This window comes from Diceros bicornis, chromosome 8, assembly GCF_020826845.1.
Source record: "Diceros bicornis minor isolate mBicDic1 chromosome 8, mDicBic1.mat.cur, whole genome shotgun sequence".
In the NCBI taxonomy this organism is placed as follows: Eukaryota; Metazoa; Chordata; class Mammalia; order Perissodactyla; family Rhinocerotidae; genus Diceros; species Diceros bicornis.
In genome coordinates this window covers 43947183-43962743 of record NC_080747.1, presented here as the reverse complement: position 1 = coordinate 43962743, position 15561 = coordinate 43947183, and the positions used below count along the sequence as shown (strand labels likewise).

The following is a 15561-nucleotide window of genomic DNA, read 5'->3' as shown; positions in this document are numbered from 1 at the left end:
GATACACCCATATAATGTTTAGAACTCTTAATTCCTGAGCATAAGATCAAATGAAATAATGCCCGTGGAGATTCCTGGGAAATACAGTGCTCCAAAGTGGTTTTCAAATATAAAGTTTTTTTTTTTCCCCTCATCAAATAGTAAATATAGCCTTAATAGTGAGACCTCTTTACATTTACAGACCTCAGCTAGCAGGTAACAAAGGCATAAAAAGCCTCGGTCTGGGGGTTGAGTGCCCTCTGGGGAACAGGGTTACCTAGTGGGGAAACCAGATGCCCTATTAACCCCTGGGAGGAAGCTCGTTCAGATTCGTCCATTGTCCAAGTGATTTGTAAGAAGGAAATAGTTGGAAACATTATTGGATCATTTTACCTTTTAACAGAATAAAGACTTAAAAAAATGTGTTTCTGGGGCCAGCCCCATGACATAGTGGTTAAAGTTCAGCGCATTCCACTTCAGCGGCCCAGAGTTTGTGGGTTGGGATCCCAGGCGCAGACCTACACCACTTGTCAAGCCATGCTGTGGAGGTGTCCCACACACAAAGTGGAGGAAGATGGGCATAGATGTTAGCTCAGGGCCAATCTTCCTCACCAAAAAAAAAAAAAAGTGTGTCTCTTATGTGTCATGAACGTATAAACAAACACAGCTGTTGTTAATTAACATCAAGGACTTAGAGCTGAAAAATCTTGGTCTCTAAAGTCACAGCTGGTCAGAAACTTGCTGTTTGAAATCACATTAGTGAGAAGGGACCATCATACTTTGCCTGGAGCATCTGAGCCATGTGGTCACAATAATTCAGAGAAGCAGCTTCCATTTCCACCCTAGGTGCAGACCTCCAGGTAGAGGTTTTCAGATACAGCTTCCACGCATTTATCTCGACTTTATAGTGTGAAAGGAAACAGGACCCTGAGTCCAGTTTTCAGCTCAGACTTGATGTCAACCCCTTTATGTACACCCCTGCTTTGTTCTGAGCCTATCAAAACAATGCTCCACTTAAATTTTACCCTAAACTTCACCCTTTCCCCCAAACCCTATTATAATCTTGTCTCTCCCTTTGTTTAGAAGGTTCATATGATACAGCAAGTTAATAACCTTGCTACAGCAAGTTAATAAACCTAATTTTGTTGGACTACAGGCAGTGGGGAGTTGGAGATGGTTTTTTTTGTGTGTGTGTGAGGAAGATGGGCCCTGAGCTAACATCTGCCACTCCTCCTCTTTTTTTTTTTTTTCCCCTGAGGAAGACTGGCCCTGGGCTAACATCCATGCCCATCTTCCTCTACTTTATATGGGACACCGCCACAGCATGGCTTGACAAGCGATGTGTCGGTGTGCGCCCGGGATCCGAACTGGCGAACCTGGGCCACCACAGCGGAGTGCGCACACTTAACCTCTTGCACCACCAGGCTGGCCCCTGGAGATGGTTTAAATGTTCAGGAATTTAGCAAGCCAGTTGATATCACATTGGTAGTTTGAAATTGGCCATGGTGGGAGTATTTATACCATGGAAAATGGCAAATGCCACAAATCAGAGGTCTCCCCACTTCCTGAAGAGCTGATTGTTAAACATTTACCATCACACCACTGATGGTGGCTAAGTGTTCCTGGTGGTCTTTATCAGATGTGCTTTATCAGTGTCAAAGTTTATGAATGGGGTTGTGAGACAGCCTGTGCTTTGAAATGCCTGATATGCTGTACTAGTTATTACACTGGAGGAAATAAAGCATGCTCTAAGAAGAAAAACCTGTAACTACAGTTAAAATAGAAATGGACCTGCTCTCTACCTGTCACAGATGTAGGAAGAGTGTTGGCCTTTTTCAGCTGTTCTCTGCGCTCCAGTCTGGACACTGCGGTCTCTGGCTTCTTCTCTTCTGGCTGAGCGGTGGACTTGTGCAGGGTACCAGCTCTGCTGACACTGCTGCTGCCAGGCTGTGAGCCGACACCAACCTGGGTGGGCAGAGAAGGTCAGGGAAAGCATGTTTTCAACCTTAGGACCGCACAAGGCTCTGGGGGCTTTCGCCTGCCAAGCCCTGACCTCTTCTCCCAAAGGAGCAGCTGGACTGCACTTGGGAGCAATGTGTGCTCAATCCTGGCCCCCAACCGTGCAGCAGCTCAGTGGAAATGTCCCAAAGAGGGAACACTACGTTTCCTAGAGAAGCCCCATTGAACTGACTATAAAATCAGGGCCACAGAGCAAGACTCCTGATTTCCTCTCAACTCACTGCACAAACAATCATTTTCATACTTCTCACATAACTGTTGTGTGCGAGGATCGCTGCTACTAATTATATCGTGGATTCCGCCAAATCAGGTTAACCTAAGGGCATAAGGAAACCAAATCAAATTTCCAACTGAAAATGCCTCCCTGGTTTAACGGTGGTCAATGTATTTATTACTTCACCCTTTCTAAGTGCTCTCTGCCACTCCCAGTTAACTTTTTTTGTTTTTTTTAAATCTTTGCGACCTAAAAGAGAGCCAAGCACAAGAAGGCAAAGTTAAAGCTGAAGACTACTCACGTTCTCTTTGGAGAGCTTTTCTGCCTGTTTGGCCTCCCTGGCATGCTTTCTCTCCTCTCGAGTCGCTTGCTGCTCCCGAAATCCCCTCTGCTTCTGCAGTGCTAACGTTATCCACAGGGGCTGTGCGGTTTCAACTTTCTCCACAAGTTTGGAGCCATCTAAAGAGTGCCTGCTCTGAAGCACCGGCTTTTCTGCAGGAAAAAAGACTGATATTGTGATTTATAATAAGGAATATATATTTGGTCTTCGTCCTCGTTTCTGGAAGAGCTCCTAAAACTCTTGGAATTTCCTACTTGATGAGAAAATAAAGGTGCCTCCTATTTTGTTAGTGAGGTTATTTTGGGACCACACTTAAGGATAGAGGCTGGTTGCCAGAGAAGCCAACCTTGTGATGAGAGGGTTGGAACTTTCAGTCCCACCCCCAACCTCTGGGGAAGGGACAGGGGCTGGAGATTGAGTTCAATCGCCAATGGCCAATGATTTAATTGATCATGCCTATGTAATGGAGGCTCCATGAAAACCCAAGAGGACAGGGTTTGGAGAGCTTCCAGGTTGGTGAACTCGTGGAGGTTTGAGGAGAGTGGCACCCTCGGAGAGCATGGAAGCTCCTTGCCCTTTGCCTATAACTTGCCCTATGCATCTCGACCATCTGGCTGTTGCTGAGTTATATCTTTTTACAATAAACCAGTGATCTAGTACGTAAAATGCTTCTCTGAGTTCGGTGAGCCACTCTAGCAAATTAATTGAACCCAAGGAAGGGGTCATGGGAACCTCTGATTTAAGGCAGTCGATCAGAAGCACAACGGGTAACCTGGACTTGCAATTGGCATTTGAAGGGGGGCAGTCCTATGAGACTGAGTCCTTAACCTGTGGAACCTGCTGTTAGCTTGAGTTGAAATGTAAGACACCCAGCTAGTGTCCGAGAATTGCTTGGGAGTGTGGGAAACCTCCCCCTACACACCCACATTGGAATTGTGATCAGAATCTGTAAAGACAAAAGCAGGTTTGCAGTGAAACTGCTCACTTACCTCAGTCACTCACCCCCTAAAACTTGTGACATATTAATCAGCCCATGAAATATTCAACTGTCCCCTCCTAACACAAACTCGGTGGTGATGCCTGAGTGACTCCCCTGGGTGGGGAAGCAACATCTTTGATTCAACAGAAAAACAGGAGCATTTCTCTTCCCTCGAAATGAAGAAAGAACAAAATCTCCAGTGTCATAAAATCTCAGGTTTACAGGGGACCCAGGCCGTTTTTTGATTCATTGTTGTTCTTTTTTTATTTATTACTTTTTAAAATTTATTTTTTCAGTGGAACCTTTTCTCCTCCCCAAACAACAGACATCCTTTGTGAAACCCAATGTATGAAAGAGGAAAAAGGGGCACGGCTCCATCTAGTGGGGCTGCTGAGGGCAGCAGGGCTCTGAGGAATGCAGTGGGAAGCGTGATTTTGGTCCAGCGCTCTCTCCTTTGATAGACACGAGTACTGGGGTCCATGGCAGTCAAGTGCGATGCCCAAGGTCACCCAGCAGTTGGCACACAGGCTGAAGTTTGAACCCAGGACTTTTAACTTCCAGTCTGTGCTTTTCATGTGTTGACTGTCTCGCCTATGCAACTCACTTCAAAGAAGATGGCTATCAGATTAACTGGGCTCTGGAATTGAGCAGACCTGGGTTTGACCTTATGTGACCTTAGAAAAGCTACTTCTCTAAACAGAAGTAGCTACTTTTTTTCGGTTTCTAATCCATAAAGTGGAGATGATAATGGGACGTGCCTCATCAGGCTGCCGTGAAGATTAAAAGAGACCCTGGGTATCAGAGCATTTAGAACAGTGCTTTGCATATAGTAACTGCTCTACAAAAGTGAGCTGTTCTTATTATTTATGTCTATGAGATGCATCCCCTTCTTTTCCCTCAAGTAAAAATTAGGCACTTTCAGAAATATCATTGTGGCATTGAATCCTTCACTATCTCAAAGGAAAAGGGCTCACTACAGTCCTTGTTCTTTTGAAACCCAATAGAAGTTTATACTTGATGATCCAGAACCTTATCAACCAGGGCTCTCAGTCAATTGGACTTCATATTGAGGAAAAAGAACCAAAATAAGTTCTAATTAGGAATTCGAGCATAAAAAAAGATTCTGCTTAATTTTCTATACCCTTTAGATCTATAATACTGCATAAAGCGAATTCGTATTTATAATGAGCCCTGGACATTGCATCATCCCTAATCATCACATAAAGATGCAGTTAGGATCTAACACGGGAAAGAAAACTGACACATTTCAGAAGTTTTGTTTTGTTTTGTTTGGGTGAGGAAGATATTGCCCTGAGTAAACATCTGTTGCCAATCTTCTTTTTGCTTGAGGAAGATTGTCCCTGAGCTAACATCCATGCCAGTCTTCCTCTATTTTGTATGTGGGGCGCTGCTGCAGCATGGCCTGATGAGCAGTATGTAGTTCTGTGCCCGGGATCCGAACCTGTGAACCATGGGCCGCCAAAGCGGAGCACGTGAACGTAACCACTATGCCACCAGGCTGGCCCCAAGAAGTTATTATTATTTTTTTTTTTAACTGAAACTGAAAGGAGTTTTGAATTAATCTTTAGTTAACCAGAAAATCAAAAAGTATTCACCACTTTAAGCATTCTGCTTAACTCAGAAGCTTTACATACTAATTTAATGAGTTAAACTAATTTAATGAGTTTCGGTTTTTTACTCAAGGGCAGTAAAATATCTAAAAACAAACTGCCAAGATCTAAATCATTTCCATTTAAAGGTATTATGTAAAAGGGAATCCTAGAGCAAACATTCCATCTGAACTTGCTTGAAAACGTCATTAAAGCAACTGGCCAGTTTTCTGCCAACAACTTTGACCACTGTTTATCACAACGGTCAAAATACCCCTTTAAAGTATAATTGCCTCAATTTAAAATTGTCTAAAATAATTTGGAAAGATAAACCTCTAGCCAGATTTTTATTTCCTGAGAACTGTAGTTTGAATAGCACCCCTCCTGGAGTTATGGACCAGACTTTAAAAAGGCTATGACATAGTATGTGTAAAGGGCCTCACAGGTCTGGATTGTACTTGGGGATCAAAACACAGAAAACAGGATGTTAAAATGGGACTCCTGTCTGAGTTTCAGCTGAAGATGCCCAAAGCCAGCAACAAATAATCAATGGCCCCTACTCTCACATGCTGAAGGAAAGGGCTGCATCACCTATTTGAGACTGGCCCAGGAGGTGGTCATCAGCCACCCCAAGGCCATAGAAAAATCCGGGTTGAGGCAGAAGAAGCCAGAATAGAGAATTTCTTTGGAAAAGATTGTTGGAGCATAATGTGTTCCCACATCCTCTCCCCACACGGGAGGAAAGGAGCCTAAGCCAAGTGAGAAGGTCCTCAGATGACTTGACTGTGTATCCTGGAGTCTGTGGGGCAGACTTGAGGTTCTATTCACACCTGGAGAAGTCCAAAGGTGAGGACAGTGGCTGCCAAGGGCCTGCCAGCAGTAGAGAAGAGGAGCTTGTGCTGGGAAGACACTGGCCTCCCTGTTTGTTGAGTGCTGCATGAGGTGTGGGCCGTTTGGGCCGTGTGGGCGAGGGAGGGGCAGCCTCGAGTGGGAACCAGGGACGCAGGGTGGCCTGGAAGAGGCATCAGTGTAGTAAGGGAACTACAAAAGAAGGAAAAAGAGCCCAGGCGGCAGGTGAAGGGTCTGAGGAAGGCACAGAAGTGCCCCACAGAAGAATCAGCACAGAACATCAGTGAGCCAAGAGCAGCGAGCGTCAATGCCTCACCTCTCTCCCTGCTTTACTCCAGCTCCGGAGCCTGTTTCTGGAGAGACGTCGACCATGCCCTCATCCCCACTGTAGGCATTTCAGCCTGAAGCAGGCCAAATTAGAAGGGAGACACTTTAATCTGAAATAGTGTTTGGAGTTTTGATTATGGCACTGGAGGGGATATATTAATTACCAACATGAGACTGTTCTTACTCTAAGTGCCTAAGGACTTTTTATTTTCAAAAAGTAACTGAAAATATAGAAAGAACTCCTATAACTCAACAACAACAAAACAAACAACTCAATTAAAAACTGGGCAAAGGACTGGAATACACATTTCTCCTAAGAAGACATACAAATGACCAACAAGCATATGAAAAGATGCTCAACATCACTAATCATTAGGGAAATACAAATCAAAACCACAATGAGATATCACCTCACACCCATTAGGATGGCTACTATCAAGAAAACAGAAAATAACAAGTGTTGGTTTACATGTAGAAAAATTGGAATCCTGTGCACTGCTGATGGGAATGTAAATGTTTTCCACAGCTGCTGTGGAAAACAGTAGGGTGGTTCCTCAAAAAAATTAAAAATAGAACTACCATAAGACCCAGCAATTCCATTTCTGGATATTTATCCAAAAGAACTGAAGCAGGATCTCAAAGAGAGATGTGTACACTTGTGTTCATAGCAGCAGTACTCACAATAGCCAAAAACTGGAAGCAACCCAAGTGTCCATCAACAGATGAATGGATAAACAAAATGGTATACACATACAAGGGAATATTATTCAGCCTTAAAAAGGAAGGAAATCTTGTCACATGCTACAACATAGATGAACCTTGAGGACATTATATTACGTGAAATAAGCCAGTCACAAAAAAGACAAATACTATTTGATTCCACTTATATGAGGTATCTAGAGTAGTCAAATTCATAGAAACAGAAAGTAGAATGATGGTTGCCAGGGGCTCGAGGGAGGGGAAAATGGGAGTTGTTTAATGGGTATAGAGTTTCAGTTTTGCAAGATGAAAAAGTTCTGGACATTGCTTGTGCAATAGTGTTAATGCACTTAACACTACTGAACTGTACACTTAAAAAAGGTTAAGATGGTAAATTTTATGTTAGGCATTTTTATCACAATAAAATTTTTTTTTTAAGTGACTGAAAGAACTATGCCCAAGATTTTACCCAAGAGATGGGGGAAAAATGAGAGTCACAGATCAGGTTTAAAGAAACATCGAGGAAAAAAATGAAATAGGTTTTGCTAAATCCTATGCAGTTGCTGAACAATGTTTTTTTTTGAACAAATATATGACTAAGGCCATTCAGTCCAAGAAGTAATGACATTTACGTAAAAGTGTTTTTAAACGCTTACAGCATTTTACAAATGCCAGATGAGAATTACTGGGGGCAATCGTAGAGTAAAGGGAAGACCATTTCACCTGGGAAAGAATTCCTCCTCCCCGTCCAGGCTTTACCACCGTGGGGGGAGGTCAGCTACCTAACTTTTCAAATGTTGGTGTCCTCATCTGTAAAATGGAGCCAAGATCATCCACCTATCATGTGCTCCAGGCACTGAATGAGACAGTGTAAATAAAAGCACTTTGTAAATTTTAAGCACAAAGGATGAGTGTTGTTGAAATCATTCAAAAACAGGAAAACCCCTCATTTCAGTCAAGGCTTTGAAAGACAGACATGTTCTTTGTTAACTGCGTAAACTTTTTAGTTGGGGAGTTCATAATATTTAATTAAAAATTTATTTTGTTGGGCCGGGCCCTGTGGCCAAGTGGTTAAAGTTCTGTGCGCTCCTCTTCAGCGGCCCAGGTTTGCAGGTTTGGATCCTGGGCGCAGACCTACTCCACTCACCAGCCATGCTGTGGCAGTATCCCACATACAAAATAGAGGAAGACTGGCACAGATATTAGCTCAGGGCTAATCTTCCTTAAGCAAAACAAGAAGAGGATTGGCAAGGGATGTTGGTTTAGGGCAAATCTTCCTCAGCAAAGAAAAAAAAATTATTTTGCTACAATTTAAACCTATTCTCTTTCATTCTAAACTTGGTGGACAGGGAGAACCACAGCTCACTCATGTTCCCTCCTTCAGGTTCTGGAGGGACGAGCAAGTGCCTCCTAGAATTACAAGGTTCTAATCACTGCTCCCAAAGGTCGGTTCCTGGAGAAAGGGGCACTTAATATCTCTTCTACCCACCATAAGGAGGTGGGAATTTCAGAATGAGATCCAAGTGTTGGAGGACAAACACAGGAGGCTCATCACTGCTATTTTAATTCCCACCAGGGTGGGTTCAGAGTCTACGCCCTCCCAGTGGTCTGGCCTATGTATTGGTCCTCACTGGCCTCAGCCTCGGGAATGCAGACCTCTTTCTAATGCAGTGGTCTCCAAAAAAAGGGGCGTGTGTGCCCTAGGGGATATGCAAGGCAATTCACTGGGGGGTGAAGGAAAAAAAATTAGAATTTCTATTTGTATATTTTTAAATCTAAAAATAAAAACAAAATCAAGCTTTTCTAATATTTACTACTCAGACTGGTACTGACATCCTCCCTCAGCCCCTATATCAGGTCATGGATAACAAATGGTGTTTAAAGACTCCGAGGGAAGCTGGGAGCACTACAATACGACGAGGGGAGAGAACTCGCAATCTTGTCCTCACTTGTCTTGCTTTTAGCATAATGTGAGGTTCTGCAGTTAGATGAATTTATGGAGTATCATATCTCTTTTGAACTAAATGATGCCTTATGAAATGGACAAATGTGTAAATTCCTGCAAACTATAGATTTAATATGCTACTAATAATGCAAGCTTATGAACACAGCAGAGCTGACAAGCTCTTTGTCTGCCACTTTATGAAGAAATCAGATCTGACAAGAAGTTGCCCAAAGAAAATAAAAGGTAGCATTGTGATCTACAATGTGGATTGACATACACTGTTGTTTCAGTGAACTTCACCTTAAGTGTACATGGCACTCCAGGGGTTTTAGCTAATGATGGTACTACACGTACACAACCAATGAATAAATTGGAGGTCCAGGGTCAACATTTTTATTCTGATGGAGTGTTCAATCAAATAAATTTGGTCAGCCCTGGCCTAGAGTGGACAGGTAACCCCAGTGGTCTTCAGGCAGCAACCACCCATAAGGTGCAAGGTCCCTGCTTTCATGCTTTTTTTCTACCAAATAAAGAAAACTTCAATTAGCAAAGTCCGACAGCCCAGAATTTGGATACCGAGACAGAAAACAGAGGCAGTAAGAGTTTTTGGTAGACAATTTTAAGAATCAAAGGGACATCTCTATGAGAAAGAAGCAGAGAGCAGGACCTTTATGTCTTTGGAGAGAAGATATGAGATTGATAGAGCAGGCCAGGCTGTGAGAGGGACTTGGACGATACCTTGAAAGCTAATGACACAAAAGCTAACGTCAAAACTGAAAATGGGGGTTCTGGTTCAAGATAGTGACATAGGAGGATCTGGAACTGCCCTCCTCCCACAGACACACAGAGTCCACAGCTACATATGAAACAATTTCTCTGAAAGAAATCCAGAAACTAGCTGATTGACTCCGACACATCAGTCCAACAGGAAAAAAAAAACCACATCAAAACGGGTAGGAATAACTGAGATGTAGTCGCACCATAAACCCCACACCCAGCGCGGTGACCCACAACTGGGAGGCAATGCACAACTCCCAGCTTCTCCCTGAGGAGAGAAGGGTTTGGACCTCACATCTGGCACCTCAACTTTAAGACTTCCAGCTGAGAGATGGGCCCCCAAAACACCTAGTTCTGAAAGCCAGTGGGCGACCATGAGACCCACAAGGCTATAGGGAACTAAGGAACAGTTCTTAACGGGCTCATGGGGACTCACCGTGGCTATCCCCCACCCAGGGCCCAGCACAGAGGTACAAAACAAACCTGAAAATGGGCTCCTCATCGGCAGGACAAACAGAAACCACTGGAGAGAAAGGGTCTGGAAACAGCTGATCAACATGCCAGTCCTGGGCCAGCCTGGTGGCTTAGCGGTTAAGTGCGCACGCTCCGCTACTGGCGGCCCGGGTTCAGATCCCGGGCGCGCACCGACGCACCACTTCTCCCGCCATGCTGAGGCCACGTCCCACATGCAGCAACTAGAAGGATGTGCAGCTATGACATACAACTATCTACTGGGGCTTTGGGGGAAAAAAAAAGGAGGAGGATTGACAATAGATGTTAGCTCAGAGCCGGCCTTCCTCAGCAAAAAGAGGAGGATTAGCACGGACGTTAGCTCAGGGCTGATCGCCCCCAAAAAAAAAACAAAAACAAAAAAAAACATGCCAGTCCTTTTGGTTAAAAAGAACGATCAGGTCTTCCTTAAGACAAGTAACCAAATCAACACTCCTCAAAAAACAGCTCCTTTCTCTGCAAAAATCACCCCACACCTAAAGAATTAAACCAAAGAGAGGAAATGACCAGGGGAGAATTTCCCTGAGAAATATGAGTAACTTCCTGGGCTATGACGCACACCTGACATACTCCGCAAAACAGAAAAGACAAGAATTAGATGAAGGTTCTCAGGGGCCCCCAAATCAATCCAGTGATCACTGAGCTGCCCCAAACATCAGCTATGTAGAAACATGAGGGGCAGCCAGGAGCAGGGTTCGCTCTAAAATTTCTTTATAGGAGGGCTTTGCAGGGGCCGGCCCCGTGGCGTAGCGGTTAAGTGTGTGCGCTCCGCTGCTGGTGGCCCGGGTCTGGATCCCGGTCGCACACCAACGCACCGCTTGTCAGGCCATGCTGAGGCGGCATCTCACATAAAGTGGAGGAAGATCGGCATGGATATTAGCTCAGGGCCAGTCTTCCTTAGCAAAAAGAGGAGGATTGGCATGGATGTTAGCTCAGGGCTGATGTTCCTCACAAAAAAAAAAAAAAAAAAAAAAAAAAAGGCGGCCTTTGCAGTGGCAAGCCGCTGGGGTGGGATGCATTTGCAGAGCACTTTGCATAAAACTGAGTCAAAGTCAATTATCTACACCAAGGCTCCTGAGGCCAATGGAGCTCTCGAAAGCCCCCCGTTGGTGCTGCTACTGCCCAGAGATAGAACAGTCCCTGGTCTAGGAAACTCCAGTCTTTACTATCATTGCACAGCTCCTCACAATGATTAATGACTAATGAAATCTTCAGTAATTAGGACTATATTTCAATTTCCATGGTCAACTGAAAGCATATTAGTCTGAAGTGTCAGCACCTTTAACTTATTGCTCATGTAAGTATCACTAATGGATGTGAGCTGCAGACACATAGCAGAGTCAGTCTGCATTTCCAAAATTTAAAGGAGTGGAAAGGTAAAGAGCCTCACTATGACTCGCGAGTGAGGGACCTTCAGGAACCGCAAACCGGCCTCTAAGTAAGGGAAAAGCGCTCCCACACCAGCTCCACTGGCTCCTTCCAGCTTCGGGCAGTTCCCGCTTTAGCTGTGACAGAGACAACGAGCTGGACAGAGGCAGAGTTTGCCCACCTACAGCTACGTACCTTTCCTCCCAGCCTCGGGTGTTTGGGAAGGCTTTTCTTGCCGGGTGGCAGAGGGAGCCGGGGAAGCTGGTTTTCTCTCTGTTGCCACCTCTTCCTCCTCATCCCGCTTCTGTGCCTTCCTTTCCTCAGGGGGCGGTGTCGAGGGCAGCCGGGGGGCACCGCTCTCCTGGCCCTCCTTGCTCGGCTCGCTGGGCTCCGGGTCGGCCTTCCCCGCCCGGCGAGCCAGCAGCTCTACCAAGTAGGGCCTGCTCAGTTTGGAGAGTGGGGAGGACGGCGGGGTCTGACCAGCAGGCTTGGGAGCCAGGGCTGGCTTCTGCGCCAGCGGCATTCTGTTTGCTGCCTTGTCCGGCTCTGGAGCCAGAGTGTGGCTGCTCGCTGGTGGGGGCCTGGGCTGGGCTGCCGGAGCGGAGCGGCTGGAATGGCTTTCAGCAGAGTCCTTCCAGGTGGACAGGGCTTGCTTCCTCTCTGGGGGGAGCGACGAGCCATGCCTGAGGGCCACACCGTGTGTCTCTTTCTCTCCATTTGTGCTCCCTGGTGCAGGCGGCCCCCCTTCGATAGTGTCCCCTGTGCTGCTGTGCCTTTTCTTCTTCTTCTGTTCGGCCTGTTGGTCACAGTGGAAGCGCAAGGAGTAGTTGGTCCTTCTCAACTTTATTCCAAAAGGTGAGGCTTTTTCCTCCCCACCTGGCATCATGGGGTCTGGCTTTCCTATACCACTTGTAGTCTCGCTGTCCAAAGTGGTCCCAGGCTCTGCATGGGCCACAGCGTTCTGTGGAGGGTAAGGAAGGCTTGGAACAAGGAAAGATGGAAGGTCTTTGGCAAATTTGCATCCTTCTGTGGTGTCCATTGGCTCCTGGTGCACCACCAGTTTCTCTGCACCCTTCCGGTGCTCATTAGGATCAGCAGCCAGGGGCTGGGGTGCTGTCTCTTCGCTGGGTCCCAGCACAGGTCTTTTTCTAATGCCTTCTGCTTCTGTGTTCTGTTTGGAGGTCTCTGTGCCACCATCAGAGAATTTCTGCCAAGCAGGCATAATAGAGAACTTTGCATTTAGTGGCGGGGTCTTCTGGAGCTTCCCTCGGGAATCACTTCGGCCCCTGGGAGTGTGCTCATCACCAGGCTGCCCCTGATCTATCTCGCTGCGCTGGTCACTGTCTGTGTTCTTCAGGATTCTGGACCGAATGGAAGCCCATTCGGCTAGTGCGGCCACACTGCTTGGAGACTCCTGGGGAGGCCTGGCCTTCCCGCTGCCTGACCGGTGGTCGACGGGGGCTCGGGGTGGGTTCTCTACGGCAGGGACATCCAGGTGCTTCTTTTCTTCTGACAAGCCCAGGAGAGACTTGCACGCTGTGTCCTTGATCTGGCTCAGGTTGACAGCCGGGCCGCAGAGCTGTGCTCCTGTGACAAGAATGGCGGTGTGGGGGATGCTCAGGGACGAGGGCAGGGCGTGGGAGGCTGGGCTGGCTCTGGGGGCCTGTGGCTCATGGGGAGCAGAGGCAAGTCCTGTGTCTTTCACGGGTGTCACTGGGCTCAGATTGACTTTGGGGAAGAGAATTTGTTTCCCTCCGGATGATACCTGGAAAGTGTAGGGTCTGGGCATGGTCTGCCTCTCATCCACTTCCTGCCATCTGAGCTCCTCCACCTCTCTGTCCTTTTCTGAAGCCGCAGCTTCCTTCGTCTGCGCTGGAGCCAGCCTCTCTTCCACTTGCACCTCTTGTTTCTGGGGGGGCTCTATGTTAGTTTCTTCTCTCTTTTCCTCTGGAACACAACGATCATCCCCATAAAAATCCCCCTGCTTTCCCCGCCGCTCTCCTGATGGCTCGGCCTCTCGGTTCTGCTTCTCGAAAATACTTGGTTCCTCAGAGGTTTCTCTCTGCTTCTTGGGTTTCAGGTGTTCTTGTTCTTCTGGTTTCTCTGCAAAGTCCGTCTGAAGTGGGCTCCTCGAGCCCCTTCTGTCGGCTAGCTCCAGCTGACTCGCTTCTACTCTCAGTGCTTCTCCACGCTCCTTTTCCGCTGCCCGCAGCCTCTGTGCCTCCGTTTCCTCCTGCTCCCTCAGCTCTTCCCTTCTCTTTGCCTCCTCCTCCTCCCGCCGTCTCTGCTCCTCCAGCTCCTCCTGCTGCCTGAGCTCCTCCAGCCTCCTCTCCTCTTCCTCCAGCCGCTGCTCCTCGGCCTCCCGTGGTCCCTGCTCCTCCAGCTCCTCCAGTCTTCTGAGCTCCTTCAACTCTCTTTCCTCTTCTTCCTGCCGCTGCTCCTCGGCCTCCTGCCTGCCCTGTGCCTCCAGCTCCCCCTGCTGTGCGAGTCTCTCGGGTCGCTGGGCCTCCTCCTCCAGCTGCTCCTGCTCCTGGGCCTCCAGGTGCCTCCTTTCCTCTTGCTCCCTCTGCTCTTGGCCTTGGCAACCTTGCTGTTCCAGTCTCTGCCTCTCCTCTGCTGCTAGCTGTAGTTCTTGCTCCTCTCCCTCCTCTTCCTCTCCTTCCTCCTCCAAGAGCTCCTGCCTTCTGTTCTCCTCCCAAAGCCTCCTCTCCAGGGCCTGGAGTCTCTGCTCCTCCAGGCGTCTCCTCTCGGCTGCTTCAGCCTTTTGCCGTTTGCACTTGGCCTCAAGTTCTCGCCAGTATTCTTCTTGGCGTCTCTTCTCTTCTTCAGGTTCCAGCGGCTCTGGCTCCTCTTCATGCCAAACTGGCTTGTCTTCTGCAGGGTGTCCGTTCTGGTCCAGGGACAGCTGGTGCAGAAGGCCACCTTGCTCATTTGGTCGATCCTAACATTGGTAAGGGAAACAGAATTAGCCTTTTCCTTTTGCACCGGCAACCATTCTCATCCTGTTCACAAAGGTGGCCCTCTTAATCTCAAAAAGAAGGGGCAGCTGTTCTAAGTACAGAGCTAGGTAACCTGGGGATCTGTCACCCCAAGAATAAACTGTGCCGGGGGAAGACAGAACTTCAATGAATCACAGGAGAACCCATAGCCCAGCATTAGAAAGATGAGGGAAAAAATGAGATTTACACTTCATCAATGTCCCTTGAAACTTGTGACTTTGAAGTCCACCCTAATCAAACCAAAGAACCTCTGGCTAAGCCACGACAGAGGAAAGCTGGGCCACCTTCCCACTGCAAAGCAAACACAAAGTGTCTGGAGCCCTCACAGGCAGCAGCCTCTCTCTCTCAGGTGCACCAACCTCCCGGAGGGTAACATGACAGACAGGACAACGGAAAGTGAACGGGCCTGCTTACCCTCATACACTGTCACACACCCAACTCCCCCATGGGGAGGACCTAGTTCCTTCTACAGGTCCAGCCCCAACCACCCTACATGGTAGAATGAGTGCTCTGCAAGCAAGGGCATCTGCCTGGTCAGCCAGGATGGGACCTACGTACCCTGGCAAGTCGCCTGTGCTTCTTTGACACCCTCTGGTTTTTTGGCTTAACGGACAGTTTGTGCTTGGCCGCACTGTTGTCCAGGCGAGCAATGGCCAGGGGGATGGCATCCAGGTTGACACTCTCGATGGTGCCAGCAGAAGAGAAGTGCCTTTTTGGCCGAGACGGTTTAACTGGAACAACCTAGAGGAGACATTGAAATATAAAGTCAGTCCAGATCAGAAAACAACGTGCAGGGAATCCTGGAATGGCAACATCGTTGGAGCCTGTGCCTTGCCCAGCCTCGCCCAGGGAATGCTGGCGAGCAGAGGGGCTCCCGGGTACCTGGAATCAAAAGACAGGATGTTGACTATTTGTTCCGCCAATGATATTTGCATTCACTTGTAAA

General features: G+C 47.4%; 1 protein-coding gene across 2 annotated transcripts in view; it reads right to left on the bottom strand.

Annotated features, from left to right (window-relative positions):
- The window catches only part of CRACD (capping protein inhibiting regulator of actin dynamics), a 244827-nt gene that overhangs the window by 2405 nt on the left and 226861 nt on the right, over positions 1-15561 (bottom strand). For both annotated transcript variants that reach the window (XM_058547123.1, XM_058547124.1), the window contains 4 exons: positions 15174-15356; positions 11812-14557; positions 2514-2704; positions 1782-1944 (listed from right to left, as the gene is read on the bottom strand). In XM_058547123.1, the coding sequence (XP_058403106.1) occupies positions 1782-1944; positions 2514-2704; positions 11812-14557; positions 15174-15356 (3283 nt within the window). The remainder of the gene's footprint in view (positions 1-1781; positions 1945-2513; positions 2705-11811; positions 14558-15173; positions 15357-15561) is intronic.